We start from the raw sequence: 19,674 nt of genomic DNA, 5'->3' as shown, positions 1-19,674 counted from the left end.
ATAAAAGCTAGTATGGTATATTAATTTTTATTTGGTTATAAAGTATTAGGATTTGAAAATTTAGGAATGGTCAGAATATTGTTATTTAAAATATTTAAACGTACGGGTGGTATGATGTATACAAGATGGTCCTAGTTCAGAACGGTTATTCAACAAGCTTGTATTATTCCTATGTTTTAAAATTTCATGTTTCCATAGAGCAAAGTTCACAACCATCTCTGCTATTTTTATAAGGCTGTGCCTTTCCTATTATATCCCATTTCAGGTTAAATTCTATATTTTTTTCTTTGAACAGTAAAAAGTTTTGGTTGCAAGTCTACTATTCAATGACAAGCAGAGAGCAACGTTTTAAGCTGAGAAACAGTCAGATAATGAGAGACCCACTGACAAAGTTTAGACACTTTTTCTAGTTCTTGAAGGTGTTTTATGCTTGAAATTTGACTTTAAGTTGAGCTGTTTTGCTAATTCTCATACAGTTTGCTTTGAATTTTCCTCACCTATGGCTTTCAGGAGCATGATATTGATGGGGCTTGGTTATCTGGATTGAGGGTAATCTGTAAGATAAAGCTTTCTGCAGTAAGACTAGCCAAACCATTGTTGGCAAATCTGTACATTAAAAGCTTCATTTCCATTTACAGAACAAACATTTCTTAGCACTTCTATTACTGAAGAGCCATTTTTGTATTAACTTGGTATGCAGTGTCTGATATAGATCTTATCTAAACTTATTTTTTAAGGGTAAAACTTATACAAATTTAGCCACTTCAGTATAAATTGGCAAAGAAAAACAAAAACATTAGATTAAAAATTTATGCTTTTATTACAAGTATTGAAAAAGTACACTGCAAGTGATATTAAAAGTGTGACAGGCCTTACTTTGCAGCTTAATGTGTGTGTGTGTGCATGTGTGCACACATGCACCTTAGTGTTGCCAACTTAACAGAGTAAAAATTATGCATTGAACGTCCTTCATGTTTCCGTATGCACATGTTAAAAAACAAATATAAATATAAATGTCTTTATTTTGATCCTCACTGTTTCATGAGCTTATACTAAATTGATTCTAGCCTGACAAGTCTCAGCACACACCAACAAATGTGCCGTTTGTTGTTATCTGCAAAGAAACAAGTTCTGGTCTTGTTTTAAAGTCTGCCAGTGAAGAGACGAAATCATGCTAAAACCCTGTGCCTTATAGTCCACTGGCCATCATTTTGAATTTGGTTTTGTGTATTTTTACTCTCAAAATATATTGAATCTCTGAAACAAAATTCCACAGTGAATCCTTTTCATGTTCTAGTGTGCAAGAACATGCTAAAAATGCATCAGTTTTATATCCACTGCTCTTCAGCGCAGCTGTAATGATGTTGTTCAGATTATCTCCTTCGGAGCATTACCAGGCTCTCAGGAACAACGCCAATTCGTTACTTCTCCAGGTTCTGGACATTTTGGATATTTTATTTATTTATCTATCTAATTATATTTAAAATTTAATAGTGCGATAGCGGGTAGAGAAGAAATAGAGAAAGAAAGTGTCTATTTATTTAGAGAGATTGAGAGCTGAGAGAAGATAAGAAGAGAGTAAGAGAAGAAAGTTCGCGTCTATAAATTTAGAAAAATTGAGAGGCTGAGAGAGGAAAGATGGTGTGACAGAGAGAAGTGGAGAAGTGAAGAGACAAGGAAAGAGGCGTGAGGGAGAGAAGAGAAGAGATAGAGAGAGAAAAAAATGAAAGAGAGAAGGTTATGCAAAAGATTGAGCGGCTGAGAGAAGTTAAGAAGAGAGTGAGAGAGAGTCTATATATTTAGGAAGATTGAGAGGCTGAGAGAAGAAAGATGGTGTGATAGAGAAAGAGATGAAAGAGAGGAAGTGATGCAAAAGATTGAGCGGCTGAGAGAAGAAAGATGGTGTGATAGAGAGAAGTGAAGAGACACAGAGAGAGAAAGAAAAGAAAGAGAGGAGGTTACGAAGCTGAAACAGAAAATGAAAGATTACTAACAGGATGTAAATTATAAATACATACCTGTCCGTAGCTACAAATGTTTTCTTCTAAACAAAACTAATTGCAAACTATACTTCTAATATTCGCGTCTATATATTTAGGGAGATTGAGGGGCTCAGTAAATATATATATATATATATATATATATATATATATATATATATATATATATAAAGCAACTAATAAATATATGCCTATCTAAAATTGAATAATTTTAGAGAGATGTAAGGGAGCTGAAACAGAAACTGAAAGATTATTAAAGAATGTAGACAGAGAATAGGTCCTTACATTGAATTACGAGAAAATAAATAAATGAAAAGCGGTACTTATAAGAGGTAGAAGTCCTAAAATCTTCTCCCTATACAAAGAGGTTTTCTTTCAAAAAAGAAAAGAAAAACGGTTCTTTTTGCTTGTTAGAGTCGATTGGAAATAAACTTAAAAGATGTCACCACGTGCTTTTTTCGACGGAAAATCTGGCGTGCGTAATTAAGTTTAGTGTATTATATTTGGCTTGAAGCGAAATATATTACGGTTTTTAACTAATATATCCTAGTAGACCGCAATGAGATAGCAAGTTCTACGTTTTTTATGAGTTTTCGCCGATTATTTCGTCGATTTATGCAAACCTTTTTGTTTTTTTATCACAGAGCAAAGCAACACGTCTCTACCCTCGAAAGCCGGAAGTAATATATATGTATATATATATATATATATATATATATATATATATATATATATATATGTGATAGATCGTTAGCCACTACACACATTTTTTTCTCTCCTTGTTTTTTCTGTGTCCCTTTCTGTAGAAGAGCGTAGGCTCGAAACATAAAAGACTTTTTCTATTCCTGAGCGTTATAAATAAAAATAAGAAATAAGTGGAAATTTTACCGGCGAGTGTGTTAAATTATAAGGCACAACAAAAATGTCCCTCCCCAGACACAAGAGCATACAAAACAAACAGATGTTAATACATCTGTTTGTTTTGTACGCCGCCTGTCTTCGTCTTTTGTTTTTTTTCGTAAACTCTCCCTATATATATATATATATATATATATATATATATATATATATATATGCTCTTGTGTCTGGGGAGGGACATTTTTGTTGTGCCTTATAATTTAACACACTCACCGGTAAAATTTCCATTTATTTCTTATTTTTATTTATTGTCTTGGCTATTGAAAAGGTTGCAAGACGCAATGAAAATTTTAGGAAAATAAAAATTAAAAATAAGTGGAAACAATATGCTTCAACACACGAATTCACAAAGAATCTTGCAAACCAAATCCAAAAACGAAATATATATATATACATATGTATATGTTAAAAAATATATATACACACGTTTATATATATATATTATACACACACACACACACACACACACACACAAATATATATATATATACGCGTTTATATATAAGTGAAATACTAAATGAGCAATTCAAAAGTATTTTCACTCCACCAATCCAAATGACTTCTTTACCAATGCAGATATTAAAACAGAGGCAATGATGATTGATTACATCAATATAAAGGAAGACGATGTAATAAAGGCTATTGATGAAATGAAAACAAACTCAGCTACTGACCTGGATGGATTCCCAGCAATCCTTCTAAAAGTATGTAAGCGAGAACTAGCAAGACCACTGCAGTCCCTCTTTCAGAACTTCCTTGCAACTGGAAAACTTCAAAGAAAACTGAAGGAGGGTAACTTATGCCCTATTCATAAAGGAGGTAGCAGAACAGAGGCCAAGAACTACAGACCTATCTCTCTGACCTCACACATCAGCAAGGTCATGGAACGAATAGTCAGAAGGAAACTAATCACCTTCCTTGAAGAAAATGACTTGCTGCCTGACACCCAACATGGTTTCCGACCACTATGACTGGGTGCTGAAACAACTGCTCAACCACTCAAATGTGGAAGTGATATATCTTGACTTTGCAAAGGCCTTTCATAAAGTCGATCATGGAATGATATGTCACAAACTGCGTGATCTTGGCATAGTTGGAAAATTGAGAGAATGGCTTCATGACTTTCTGAAGGATAGAAGTCAGGTGGTAGTAACGGTGAGCGGTGTTCCGCAAGGCACTGTTTTGGGACCACTACTGTTCATAATGGCCCTCTCAGACATGCCCTCAGCCACGCAGAGAGCCACGATCACAAGTTATGCAGATGATACAAAGGTTTCACAGGCAATACAGAAACCTGAAGACACTAAGCACCTGCAATGTGAGCTGGACAAAATATACAAGTGGGCTGAAAAGAATAGCATGCAGTTCAATGCTGAAAAGTTTCAAGCTTTATGCTATCAGCATGCAAAACTAAATGCAATACCCAATAAATACACTGGACCCGGAGGGATTGCAATCCCAGAGGCACAATCAGTGCGAGATCTGGGTATTTACATGAGTGATGATGCAACCTTTCAGGTGCATGTTGCTAAATTGGCAATGAAATGTAGGCTGCTGACTGGATGAATTCTTAGAATCTTTAGAACAAGAGACCAGGAAACCATGATGGTCCTCTGGAGGACACTTGTCCTAAGCCACTTTGACTATTGCTCTCAGCTATGGTCACCATCCAGTGTCGAGTTAATCACAGAGCTTAAGGCGATCGAACGAAGCTACACGAAGAAGATAGCCTCTATGCAGCATATAAGCTATTGGGAAAGACTCAAGAGATTGAGACTCTATTCCTTAGAGCGTAGGCGAGAAAGATATGCCATAATATAAATCTGGAAGATCCTAGAAGGACTTGTCCCAAACTTTGGCATCAAGAGTTACACAAATGCCAGAACTGGGCGCCACTGCATAGTGCCAAAGACTTCAAATTTGCCATCAAGATGTAGGACAAGATACTGTGATAGCCTGGGCTTCCCAGGCCCACAGCTCTTCAATATTCTCCCGAAGAACCTAAGAGACCTGCATGGGGTGGATGCAGATGTCTTTAAAATAAAACTGGATCTCTTCTTGTCAGGTGTCCCAGATGAACTAACTTCACGGCAAGAGGTACAGATGAGGGCAGCTGCATCGAACTCTCTCATGCACTAAATGGCAATTGCTAAAAAGCATTCGTGAAGTAAAATCATGTAGCAACACCGAATGGTGGTGCCCCAGCATGGCCACAGCTTGTGAGCTGAAACTAGATAAAAATAGAAATAAAAATAAAATAATACATATATATATATATACATATATATATATATATAATATATATATATATATATATAATATTAATTAGAGACAAAACCACTATTATGCAAATCAAACAAAGAAAGACTTAATCCAATACATAAAAATTTTATATAAATTAAATAAAATTAATTTGATTTAATTTATATAAATTTTTTTATGTATTGGATTAAGTCTTTCTTTGTTTGATTTGCATAATAGTGGTTTTGTCTCTAATTAATATTATATTATATTTTACTATAAAATTGGATTCAATCTTAAATCTGATTTTTCCCTGTAAATTTGGATTTATTCCCTAATATTTATTATTATATATATATATATATATATATTATATATATATAAATACGTTATATTCACTTATGTAAGTATGGATGGATGTGTATGTACGTATGTATGTATGTCCTAGTGGTGGAGTGAAAATACTTTTGAATTGCTCATTTAGTATTTCCCTTATCCTCATTGGGTTGCCTGTGATTGAACCATCTTTTTCGAGGAGTGGCCCTATCCTGCAGTGCACTGAAGCTGTTCAATGGCAAACTTGTAGAAAGCTCTGGGGTTAGATTTTATATTGTCTATAGCCCAGGCTTCTTTGTCTGCTCTTTCTTTTTCATGGGAGAGTTGCAGATTTTTTTCAATCCCCAGCAGTTGTATTTTCAGGCAGGACTTTTCACTGCTTTCAATTTCTTTCCTTAAATCCTTAAAAATGTTTTAGCCCGAAGGCCGCGGCCATGCTGGGGCACAAAATTTTGTACGCCGTCTCATAATTTTCCTCTCCCTGGGGATTTTGTTCTTGTGTACAGTGGCCTTTCTCTTGGGACACATATGGCTTGCATTACAGACATGAATTGTTGAAGTTTCATGTCGATGTCCGGTGAGGAGAAATATTTAGGCCACTTTTGTTTGAGGATCTTTTTCTCAATTTGTCTCCAGTTTGCATATGGAAGTTCAAGCTAGAAATATTTTGAGAATTTCTTGTAGGCTACATGTCCATGCTTTCCTTTGGTCCATACATGGTCAGCTCTACCATGTTGTGATCCGAGAGTAGCGTCGGTGTCACTTTCACATTATGGATGAGATCCATATTATTATTTGTGAAGCAGAGATCCAGTATGTGTGTCTGTGTGTTTGTAGTGGATGGAGGTGGTGAGAGTGGAGTGATGAATGCTGACCAAAATGTCAAGAAAGGAGACAGAGGGTTCAGAGATAGTGCAGGAGAAGTGGAGGGCAGGATGGAAAGATTTGACAAAAGAGAGGAAGAAGTCTAGATGTTCACGGGAGAGTGAGGTCGCACAGATACAGTCGTCAATATAATGGCCATATAGTTCGGGAGTGGGACCAGTGAAACTTGAGAATATTTGGGATTCAACGTAGCCAACGAACTGGTTCGCATATTTGGGGCCTATTCTCGTTCCCATGGCCACTCCCGAGACTTGTTGGTAAAAATCACCAGTGAACGAGAAGAATTTGAGTGAGAGGATAATTTCGGCCAGACGAACGAGTGTGGATGTGTTGTGTTGGGAGTTAGCTATATATATATATATATATGGACATATATATGTAGATATATACATGTATATATATTATATATATATATATATATATATATATATATATATATATATATATATATATATATATATATATATATATATACAGGTATCTATACATGTGTATATATTTATGTATGTATATATATATATATACATACATATATATATATATTTGAGTAGTAGTTGAATGAATTATCTTATTATGGATAATTCAGTTAACCGATACTTGGGTAGCAAATTCACGTCAGAAAAACACGGTTGAAGCTACATGCCTAGGGCAGAGATCACGTGCTTTCGTGTGGAAATTTGTGTGTTTTTTTAAATACAAATAAATGAAAGAATGGAGTTGAACGACGAATTAACAAAATTCCTTTATTTTCGACATATGTTTCGAAGGCTGCATATTCCTAATTTCGAAGGAATAAGGGGTGCATTATGCCGCCTTCTCATCAGGAAAAACAAGGAACTTATGTCAGCACCAAGATGCACAAAAACTTTTAGATGACTTCCCACACGGAGCCCATAGCGATAATGAGTGTTTCTTTAAAATATTCCGTTATATTTTAAAGAAACACTCATTATCGCTATGGGCTCCGTGTGGGAAGTCATCTAAAAGTTTTTGTGCATCTTGATGCTGACATAAGTTCCTTGTTTTTCCTGATGAGAAGGCGGCATGATGCACCCCTTATTCCTTCGAAATTAGGAATATGCAGCCTTCGAAACATATGTCGAAAATAAAGGAATTTTGTTAATTCGTCGTTAAACTCCACTCTTTCATTTATATATATATATTATATATATATATATATATATATATATTATATATATCGATCTATATATATATATATGCACATATATATATATAACATACATGCACAAACACATACTTCAAACTACCAGTACCTTCCATTGACCATTCTTCTACGCACATGGGTATGTAGACATTAGAGCTACTCCTACTACATTCTTCCTTGACCTTAAACGATACTAAGCCCAACCACACACATAGATTAACAGCCACAACCACACACACACACAGACACACGTGCTATCATTACACACACATATCTCCTCTTGCACTCTCCTGTCTTCGAAAGAACTTTTTCTTCACCCATTCCCTTCCGGTCATTCAAAATGTGACCGCGAGTATACCGTTGGCGATTTTCTTTCTCCGTCTTCCCTTCCTTGGATCTTTCCTTTTCCTATGTTTCTGACGAAGAGCTCCGCTCGAAACGTTAAATCCTCCTTCTTTCTTTCCTTTCCTGAGCGTCCAATAACACTATACTTGTTCCACGTCCTCGCGTTGTTGTGTTTTCATGTTTGGATCAACTATATATATATATATATATATATATAATATATATATATATATATATATATATAATATATATATATATATGTGTGTGTATATATATATATATATATATATACATATATATATATATACATATATATACATATATCGATGTATATAATATGCATGCATATATATATGTATATATATGTACATATAGGTATGTGTGTGTGTGTATATATATATGTATGTATATATATATATATTTCATCATCATCATCGTTTAACGTCCGTTTTCCATGCTAGCATGGATTGGACGGTTCAACTGGGGTCTGGGAAGCCAGGAGGCTGCGCCAGGCCCAGTCTGATCTGGCAGTGTTTCTACAGCTGGATGCTCTTCCTAACATATATTTAGGTATTTATATGTATGTATTTATATTAACTCCTTCTATTGAACTCTACTATATTCCTCTAGTTAACTCTCTTATATCGTCTCTGGTGAAGGGATATCCCTAATATCCCAGAAAAAACTGTAAGACTACTTTTCTCTTTATAAATGTTCTATAAATTCCACACAGCCTTGGCTTTACATTATTTACATTTGATGGATATTTGTCCTCATCTTGTTTGTTGTTAACACATTTCGGCTGATATACCCTCCAAGCCTTCTTCAGGTGTCTTGGGGAAATTTCGAACTTGGGTTCTCATTCCTAAGGTATTTTTCGATGTTATTATCATCATTATTGTTATTATCATTCAGGTCACTGCCTGGAATCGAACTCGGAATCTTTGGGTTAGTAGCCGTGCTCTTAACCACTATGCCATATATCCAGGTTCGAAATTTCCCCAAGACACCTGATGAAGGCTGGAGGGTATGTCAGCTGAAACGTTGTGTTAACAACAAACAAGATGAGGACAAATATCCGTCAATTGTAAATAATGTACATAATTCTTCATGAACAGCCTTGGCTTTGTTTCATTTTATTTAACATATTTATACATATATATTCTCTCTCTTTTACTCTTTTACTTGTTTCAGTCATTCGACTGCGGCCATGCTGGAGCACCGCCTTTAGTCGAGCAAATCGACCCCAGGACTTATTCTTTGTAAGCCCAGTACTTATTCTATCGGTCTCTTTTGCCGAACCGCTAAGTGACGGGGACGTAAACACACCAGCATCGGTTGTCAAGCAATGCTAGGGGGACAAACACATATATATATACATATATACGACAGGCTTCTTTCAGTTTCCGTCTACCAAATCCACTCACAAGGCATTGGTCGGCCCGGGGCTATAGCAGAAGACACTTGCCCACGATGCCACGCAGTGGGACTGAACCCGTAACCATGTGGTTGGTTAGCAAGCTACTTACCACACAGCTACTCCTGCGCCTACTGCTTGTTTAATATCAATTTTTGCCCAAAATTCTTCGAGTGGATTATCTCCAGTAATAACTTGAATTACCTGGGCAAAAGTTCTCTACACATAATATGCTTGTATGTAGAAATCACTCCTTGGTCCATCGGCTGTAGTAAAGAAGTCATATTTAGTAGTAGAGAAATAATCTTCACATTGCTATTTAAATTAAGTGAGGTGGGACGCCCAGGAGCATTACCTAAAATTAAAGGAACTTTGAAATCTAAATTATTTTTGTTTGCAATATTTTTAAAATGTGGAACTATTCTTCAAACAATTGCTTTGTCACCCAAGCCCTTTTATTCAGTTTCCAAACCACTGTAAGAGATCGCTTGTTACAGCCTTTTAATGCTCTTGGGTTCATTGTATGATAAATTAACATCGATTTTAATTTGCATTCAACTTTGGCAGTAGCTCCGAGTAGAAGTGCTTTATAACCTAGTATCATCGCCCCTCTTCTTGCCAGAAACGTTCTTCTTGACATTTTTTTCCAGAATAGGCCTGTTTTGTCGACATTGAAGATTTGACGGTAACCCTGACAATTTTCTACAATTATATTTGTGTCCTGATAAATGTTGTTTTTCACTTATGGCCAACTGTACTTAAAAAATAAAATATGATACGAATAAATAAAATGCTTTAAAAAGAAGCACCTATTGCTTTTTAATTAAAAAAACTAATCAAAATTTACATTAACTCGTATATTTTATTTTTATTACAGTGAGACATAAGATACTATAAAAAAAATCAAAGTAGTAAAAAACTCCGGAAATTCGTGGACTGTTGTTTTATCTTAGAAAAAAGTTATAATCATAAAATGCAGAATGATCTGACTGATGCTTTTTTTATAAAATCAGCTTTGCCATATCAGACTCCACTGAAAAAACACATATCTTTTTTAGAAAATCTTTTTCTGATTTTGTTTCTATATAAAATGTTCTTTAAAATAGGCATAGTTCAATATGGCTATGATATTCCTTTCTAATGCTTCCACAAGGGCTGAAATTTTAGGGAAATGGGTCTAGTCGATTACATCGACTCCAGTGCTTGACTGGTACTTAATTTATGGACTCCAAACATATGAAAGGCAAAGTCGACCCAGGCGGAATTTCAGCTCAGGTGAAATACTGCAAAGTGTCTCTTGTGACTTGCTAACAACTCTGCCAGCTCGCTGCCTCAATATGGCTATGAAATTAGAAGTGAGAGTATTTCTGTTTCAAAGTTTTTGAGCGGTAGTTAAAAGGCAAAAAGCATTTTTTTTATTTGATAATAATTTTTATTGAAAAAAGGGGGTCCAGATATTTCCTGTAAACTCATGAAAAAAGAAAAATCGGACAACTACACAACTTTTGGTAGAATTTCAAAATATGTCAATTTATTTTGAATATAGGATAGGTAGGAGCACTCCGTCGGTTACGACGATGAGGGTCCCAGCTGATACGATCAACGGAACAGCTTGCTCGTGGAGTTAACGTGCAAGTGGCTGAGCACTCCACAGACACGTGTACCCTTAACGTAGTACTCGAGGAGATTCAGCGTGACACAGAGAGTGACAAGGCCGACCCTTTGAAATACAGGTACAACAGAAACAGGAAGTAAGAGTGAGAGAAAGTTGTAGTGAAAGAGTACAGCAGGGTTCACCACCATCCCCTGCCGGAGCCTCGTGGAGCTTTAGGTGTTTTCGCTCAATAAACACTCACAACGCCCGGTCTGGGAATCGAAACCGCGATCCTACGACCGCGAGTCCGCTGCCCTAACCACTGGGCCATTGCGCCTCTACTATTTTGAATATACTAATTAAGCAGTAGTAGGTGTGGCACACGACCTTATGCTTGAAGGATTGGTGCGGAACTGAAGAGGAGGTGCTGTCAATGTTTCAAAGGGTTTGCGCACAAATAAAACAAAAAGAAACTTAACGAAATGAGCTAATCAAATTTGACACTGATTATAATTAAGGGGCAGTCTCAAAAATTTTTTGCTCCCTAATTACGAAGTTCCTGTATATATTTTGGAAATATTTGTATGTACTGCTTCAAAACAGTGCCTCATAGGCGGAAACTATTTTCATTTTCAATCCCTCTCCCAAATCTCAAAGCATATAATAGTACACTTTTCAAGGAAAATGGGGGAGGGTGGGACACTCAGAAATTCCCAGCCTGAGTGTGTGAGAGGGGGATGCATGCCACTGGTAATGACAGGGCGGCGAGCTGGCAGAAACGTTAGCATGCCGGGCGAAATGCGTAGCCGTATTTCGTCTGCCATTACGTTCTGAGTTCAAATTCCGCCGAGGTCGACTTTGCCTTTCATCCTTTCGGGATCGATAAAATTAAGTACCAGTTACACACTGGGGTCGATGTAATCGACTTAATCCGTTTGTCTGTCCTTGTTTGTCCCCTCTGTGCTTAGCCCCTTGTGGGTAGTAAAGAAATAGGGAATGATATATTGTCAAAAGTTCTGACCTGATGTCCCTGATTCATTCGTTTTCTTCCCATATAAAACAAAAAAAAACAAAAAATAAAAACATTTCTTACTACACTAGGCGGTCCTCAAATGACTCAGTGTGGCATGTTCACGACCACATTTAGATCCCTGTGTGAAAATTCTATTTTTTCATCTATGTGGGAGTGAATTATCTTTGGAAAATTATTTGTCTCATTCTAGTTGTCTTTATATGCTCAAGCATTCGTTTGTGAAGCAACATAAACCCTTGAAATCATGAGCATGGCAATCCAACAAGACACTTTTAATAGTAGTCAAATCTTCCCCAAAACTAAATTTAGCCATACCATCTAAAAATAAAAGACATATTGGATAATGTAGACCCGTTAATTACACTAAGTAATATGCCCTTTTTTTTCTTGGGTAATGTTATTTTCTCATTGCTTACATTGGAAAAATATAGAAAATTACTATTTCCCACTTTTGCAATTCCTATTAGAAAGTGACCAAATTCAGACATTTTCATCCACCTAAGGTCAACAAAAAATAGATGAATCATATTTAAGACGTATCATTCGATTATATTAAAGTTAACGTAGAAGTTTGCACTTCTATGTGATTTTCGAGATTTGTAGTGGTATTGTAAATCACTTTCACGTGTTAGTTTCAAAATATAGTCTCCCATCATGTTTTCCTTATAGCTTTTGGTGGCGTTGTTCAAAGTCCAATGTAACTTGGTAGAAGCACTCGACTTGCTCCAGTGAGAATGTTCCAGTATTCTTTAATTATCAAGATTAGTGTCAAGGATGTGAATTTTCAGAGACATTCTGGAGCCTAGAACTCAACCAACTCTACATGCACTTGCTTAAGAATTCCTGAATCACTGCAACAAAACCTCCTACACTGCTTTCTCCCTTCCACTGAGCATCATAAATCTGTGTACTACAGGATGTTCTATATCTGGGGTCTGACAAAAACACCCACAATGATATTTGCTTCAGATAGCTTAGGAAAGAAATTTTAAAAGTATTCAAAAACTACATGCTCTTAATCAAGAGCCTTAAATTATTTCACATGACCTAATCCACAGAGTCTGCACTGTCCCAAAGACAAAGATTGCTTGGAAAGTTGGTAAAGCTGGTGGGCTCATTATACGCCAATCCATTGAGCAAGTTCTTGATGCTATTAGATTCTTCTTTGAGATGTGTGAAGTGATCCACAGAAAAAGATGGGTACTTTTTCTCATTATGAAGCATCTGTTTCAAACTGACTGGTCACATTTTGAAAAAGAGATTATTTTGATGAGTGAAGAACCTTGAAACATCGAGTTTACGCTTTCTCACCAAAAATGTTAAACAACTTCCTTATTAAATCCTAAAAATAGATTTTTCAAGCAGTGCTCGCTAAAGTGAAACAAAAATTACCAGTAAGATCAATAGATTTGAGGTGAGTGGAAGGAGGTACAAGAAGTCCACGAAGTGGTTTCAACTTTTCTTAGATCTTGCTGAAGTCTGTCTCATAAACAATTTAGTTAACATTCCTTTAAATATAGACACATTATCAATTATTTCTTTCAAGAACAATAACAAAATCTACATATCAAAGGTTGATGTATATTCTCGAGCAGGAAGACAAAATTTAATAAAAGTCATTGAGTGATATGGTTGGGAATGTATATGAGACACCTGGATATAACCCAAAGTTACAGCTGGCTCACTCGTTAGTGGCTCATACACCTTGAACAAATCATCTCCAATGCTCAATGTTGTAATCACCAGAGGTCAAGTTAACTTCACAAATACTCAAGTTTCTCAGCGCCAATTCAAATGCAGCAATATGCTACTGAAGCAGAAATGAGGAATATAGCCAGTGCAAGGAAATTTTCAAGATATCTTTTATCATCATCCTCATCATCGTTTAACATCCGTTTTCCGTGCTAGCACAGGTTGGACGGTTCAACCAGGGTCTGGGAAGCCAGGGGCTGCACCAGGCTCCAGTCTGATCTGGCAGAGTTTCTACAGCTGGATGCCCTTCCTAACGCCAACCTCTCCGTGAGTGTAGTGGGTGCTTTTTACGTGCCACCAGCACAGATGCCAGGGGGGTCCGGCATCGGCCACGATCGGTCGGAGCTTTTAACGTGCCACCGGCCACGTTCAGATGGTGCTTTTTATTTGCCACCGGCACAGAAGCCAGTCGGGGCGGCGCTGGCATCGGCCACATTCGGATGGTGCTTTTTATGTGCCACCAGCACAGAAGCCAGTCGAGTCGGCGCTGGCTAGGCCACAATCGGATGGTGCTTTTTATGTGCCACCAGCACAGAAGCCAGTCGAGTCGGCGCTGGCTAGGCCACAATCGGATGGTGCTTTTTATGTGCCACCGGCACAGGTATCACAACTACTATTTCCATTGATATTTATTTCGATGTTCATGTTCATGTACTTGACTCAACAGGTCTCCTCAAGCACAGCGGGACGTTCTGGGATCCAGGGTACTTTGAATGGGCAGAGAAAACCAATAAAGTTATTCATTAAATTTTATAAGAGTCCTATTCATTACAGGCCACTAATGCTAGTTATTTTTTAAATAGCTGGTCAGCCTTGATCAGACAACTTTATTTAATTTTTTTTCTTACACTTGCCCATTTCTGGTACAATCTAAATTTTATCCAATTTCACGTTTTTTCTATAATTCCTTCCCCAGTCCTAAATACAATATACTGGGGACCACATTGAGAGATGTGGTTGCTAATTCCACCAAATGGAGCGACCATGTAGATCTCTCGTTATCTCAATAACAATAAGTTTCTTAAGTAGGTAGGTGCAAGGTCATAAATTAAATAGAAATTACATTGTTTAGGGTTTCTTTCTTCTTTTCCTTTTTACTTTTCTTTCAAATAAGCTGAGCAATGAAATCCAAGCAAAAAAATTTACAATTAGGAAATGAAATTGAAATAAATGACATGAATTAAGGTCATCAGAAGTGTATGTTAACAGAAACTCACAGATTATAAATCAGGTAGACAGGAAAACTGGTATTTTAGGAATGGAGATGTTGACATTCAGGTCAATTATACAAATTCCTTTACCTGACCAACACTGTATAGATTAATGATGTGCTGTGGTGTGCTATTGTATAGCCACTTCCATCACACAGGATAAACCTTGCTTGAACAATAAAGATGCAACAGTCATGTTTAAATTTGCACAACCGGGTTAAGAAATTGATTCTTCTTCAAGATTATCACACAACTATGCACTGATTTTTGCTATTAATAACAATCCATAACCAATCAGCAATCACAACATCCCAGGTTCGATACCACCGTAAGACATCATAGGCAATTCTTTTTTTTAGCATAGTCTCAAGCTGACCCAAGCGTTGTGAGTGAAACTGGGTAAAAAGAAACTGTGCTGAAACTTGTTTGAAGGATTCGTAGCTGTAATTAAAACATCAAGCCTATGCTACACTACAGTATGGGGATCTTTGTGGTTTTCATCACTGTTTACAATTTCATTCCAACTGTTTTCAAATTTGGTATATGGATTAAGTTTTGCATACTAATTATGAAATGAAATTCATTTTTCTTATCCATAATTAATAAATTATTAGCCTTTAAAATTTGCAAAATTTGGGTATTTTAGTTAATCAGAAGTGAGCATTTTAGACATCAACATGGCGAGAAGCTCTGTTTCCATAGTAACCAAAGATGCTGCACATGCACACAAAGAGGAGTAGGAGATACGAGAAAGATAATCTTTCTTATTATAATAATACTCTTGCGTTTTTCTTCGTCACAACATATGAATGAGAAAGGAAGGGGTGATGGCAGATTGGTAGCGAGAGCATTTCAACTCTGTGTGAGTATATGTATGTAAAAGGGAGGTACGTAAATGTTTGTGTGTGTGTGTGTGTGTGTGTGCAATGAAAGTGGGATGGTGAACATTCAACTCTGTGTGAGTATATGTGTGTATGTGTGTGCATGTACAAGGGAAATAACAATTGACATGCCGATAATTGTAAACAGTGACAAAAACCACAAAGACCCCTGTATGGCAAACAATGATTCTTCCTGAGAATTGCATTATGGGTACATGCCTGTAGAACATTCACATGTTAATTCAATGAATAGGTAGTTCAGTTAATCAAACTCAATACTTCATCATCGTTTAGCGTCCGCTTTCCATGCTAGCATGGGTTGGACGGTTCAACTGGGGTCTGTGAAGCCAGAAGGCTTCATCAGGCCCAGTCAAATCTGGCAGTGTTTCTACGGCTGGATGCCCTTCCTAACGCCAACCACTCCGAGAGTGTAGTGGGTGCTTTTTACGTGCCACCCGCACAGGTGCCAGACAGAGCTGGCAGACGGCCACGGACGGATGGTGCTTTTTACGTGCCACCGGCACAGGGGCCAGGCAAGGCTGGCAACGGCCACGAACGGATGGGGCTTTTTACGTGCCACTGGCATGGGGGCCAGACAGAGCTGGCAAACGGCCACGAACGGATGGTGCTTTTTACTCATTGTTAAAATCAACCAAGATCTATTATTTCATGTCAGGACATCTGCATATGTTTTAATATAATCATGTTAATTTTGATAAAACGATGGCAGTTTATGTAATCAGAACATAACTGTACCTAACTAAATACTATAACTCATACACTGTTTTGTAGCTGAGTGTGTGTGTGTGTGTGTAACGATAAAAACACAAAAAAACATTTGGTTCATCATCATCATCATCATCGTTTAGCATCCGCTTTCCATGCTAGCATGGGTTGGACGGTTCGACTGGGGTCTGGGAAGCAAGAAGGCTGCACCAGGCCCAGTTTGATCTGGCAATGTTTCTACGGCTGGATGCCCTTCCTAACGCCAACATTTGTTCATTTGTTAAAATGCCTAATCTCGATGTTGGAGAGCATTGATTATATCTGAAACATTAAAATCTCAAAAAGAAAATACACAAAGCTATTTCACTTTATTTAAAATAAATTATTTCATAATAAACATAAATAACATTTGATCTGTATTCACAAAAATATATGAAAACATAACATAGATGCACCACCAATCTCTTTTCTAGCTTATTCACCTGCTCATGTGATTTTTTTGTTGCATAGCTCCAGCTGACCAATGGATGAAAAGCAATCCAGTCATGGCATTCCATGTTTAGAGATATGGGAGTATCCAGGATAAAAATTACCAAATGTTTCTTTCTTTTTTTTTTCTCTCCGAAGTTGGAGTGACATTCATGAACATTTATTTGCTAGCAGTGTGTGTGTGTGTGTGTCAAAAAAAAAATGGCTTTATTTCAATATATATATATATATATATATATATATATATATATATAAGTATGTTTGTTCAGTATATGATTCAGTGATTATAGCAAATTCTGTGTGGGTAAGATGGCTGTTGAACAGTTGTTGTAAATGTCAAAAAGTGATTTGATTGACTTTTATTTTATGAAAAACACTGACGTTAGTTCTATTCTTAAAATGCCTGATGATATGTCTGAGAAAATCACATATGTTAAATATTTAAATACCTTCAATAAAACATTCCAAAATATTTATAATTGTCAGTGACAAAGTGAAGGTGTTTTGCGTTTGATCATTTGAATTATACCTTGGAAATCATGTCTTGTTTCCAGTGGTATACAGTCTGCGTAACCCTGTCTATATTTTTGCGGTTGAATCAACTTGGTATTACATTTTGCATTTGGTCGTTTGGAACTAGCTAGGTTACCATCACTGGTGGTTTGGTGGACTGCTAATAGGTTAGACGTAGGATCAATAACATATGCTTTGTTTCTGTTTCCAAACATGACGATATAATTATCAAAGGCGACCCGTCCAATAACCATGTTAGGAAATTTACTCCAGGGAAAACGATTTCCTGTAAAAAAATAGTCTTCGCCCCATATTCTTGCTAAAGACCCTTTTGATGCAATCGTGGATAGATTTCTGACACTTTTTACAGTTAGATTATGAAAATTAACATTCGTTCTACGGCCAGTTATGAGAAAACTGTGGTTTTGGTAAAATTGTTTGTGCTTTAAGATTGAACGTAGAGTGGTATTAAGTGTAGAATCAAAGAGAATATCTGAATTGGCATAACCATAAACTTGGGACGGAAAATTGCGCTGAACATCCAAAAACATGCTCTTTAGCACAGGTAAATTTCCACAAGCAGCATGTGAAATTGGTAGTACTTTCCAGCCATGAGCAAGAGCTTTCTGAGCAAGAACTGATTCATTTGTAAATAAAACTGGTTGAATATCAGGTACCAACTGTGTCCATAAATGCAAAGTGTTATTGTGTACAGTTGCTTTATCTTTTCTTGTCGTCCATGAAGTAAATATAGTACAAAACTGGCGTTGGGGTATCTGCTGCATGTCTTTGTAAGCATGAATAAGCTTTACATTTTCTGGAAATATATTCGTATTTAGAAAGATGACACCAACAATAAGTATTATAAAAAGTAAAGCAAAAATCTTTAGCCGGTGGCAGTAACTGAAGATGTGTTTTATGACCATCATCTGAAAAAGTAAGAAAATTGATATTAAAAAAATTAGCAAGAATTTTTTTTGTTTTTTATAATAATACACACACAATAAAATATGTAGTAGAAATAATTACAATAAAACATTCATCATCATCATCGTTTAACGTCCGCTTTCCATGCTAGCATGGGTTGGATGGTTCAACTGGGGTCTGGCAAGCCCGAAGGCTGCACCAGTCCAGTCAGATCTGGCAGTGTTTCTACAGCTGGATGCCCTTCCTAACGCCAACCACTCCGAGAGTGTAGTGGGTGATTTTATGTGCCACCGACACAGGTGCCAATAAAAATTGTAAATTCCAGAATATATGGAGGAATCTGTTTGTATACATTTCAAATTAATGTGTAACAAGGTGGTGAAGGGTAGAGTGTTGGACTAAAAAATATTTTTCCGTTTTTGGCTCTCTATTCCATTTTCAAACTCAGGTCAACTTCGTCTTTCAACTTTCCTTGCTTGCTTGGGTCAGACAAGAGTATGTTGGGTTAGAGTTCTTCCACAGTCAGATGCCATTCCAGTCGCCAATCTCAACTTGTTTCCAAATGAAGTGATAATCTGGCAGTCTATTGAAAAACAAACATTCAGGACTCTTTTGCATGCGATGAACTGGAAACAAAAGACATCGTTTGAAGGAGCTTTTTGTTTATCAATATCACACATGTGAAGACACGTCAAGATACCTGACCATGCTTTCATGGGCAGTATGAGGACAACATTGTTAGGAAGCAATTGTTTACAAGCCAACAAACATTAGGAAAATACAACCTCACTCGGTCGCAGGCACATACACATAGCACACACACGACTTGGCTTGTTTCAGTTTCCAACAATCAAATTCATTCACAAGAGTTTGGTTGGCCCAGTGCTATTGTAGATGAAACTTGCCTTAAGTGCCCAACCTACACAAAAAGAAAACAGGAGTGGTTAGTTCTATATCTTTTAAGATCAAAACTTACAATCATAAATTGTGAACGGAAGGCATCTTTATCTCTGTATAATATTTGGACTATTTCCACTTTTCTAGTTCCAATGAGAGATACATGTCATGAGCTAAATCATCAGTATTTAATACTAGCAGAGATACCTGGCATTGCTCAGGATTAAAATGGCATAGTTTGTATATATCATACTAGCAGTATCGCCCGGCGTTGCTCGGGTTTGTAAGGGAAATAACTATATAAGCATTATTAGAGATGTAAAGTATAATAGCCATCTCAATAT

The 19,674-nt window shown here is 36.7% G+C and overlaps 1 protein-coding gene across 1 annotated transcript in view; it reads right to left on the bottom strand.

Annotated features, from left to right (window-relative positions):
- Positions 1-16,853: 16,853 nt before the first annotated feature.
- Positions 16,854-19,674, bottom strand: part of LOC115213921 — a 46,488-nt gene continuing 43,667 nt past the window's right edge. Inside the window, exon 2 of the mRNA XM_029782917.2 lies at positions 16,854-18,435. Within this exon, the coding sequence (XP_029638777.1) occupies positions 17,476-18,435 (960 nt within the window). The 3' untranslated portion in view covers positions 16,854-17,475. The remainder of the gene's footprint in view (positions 18,436-19,674) is intronic.

This window comes from Octopus sinensis, linkage group LG1 (assembly GCF_006345805.1).
Source record: "Octopus sinensis linkage group LG1, ASM634580v1, whole genome shotgun sequence".
Lineage (NCBI taxonomy): Eukaryota > Metazoa > Mollusca > Cephalopoda > Octopoda > Octopodidae > Octopus > Octopus sinensis.
Note: the sequence above shows the minus strand (reverse complement) of the source record. Positions and strands in the feature narration are given on the sequence as shown.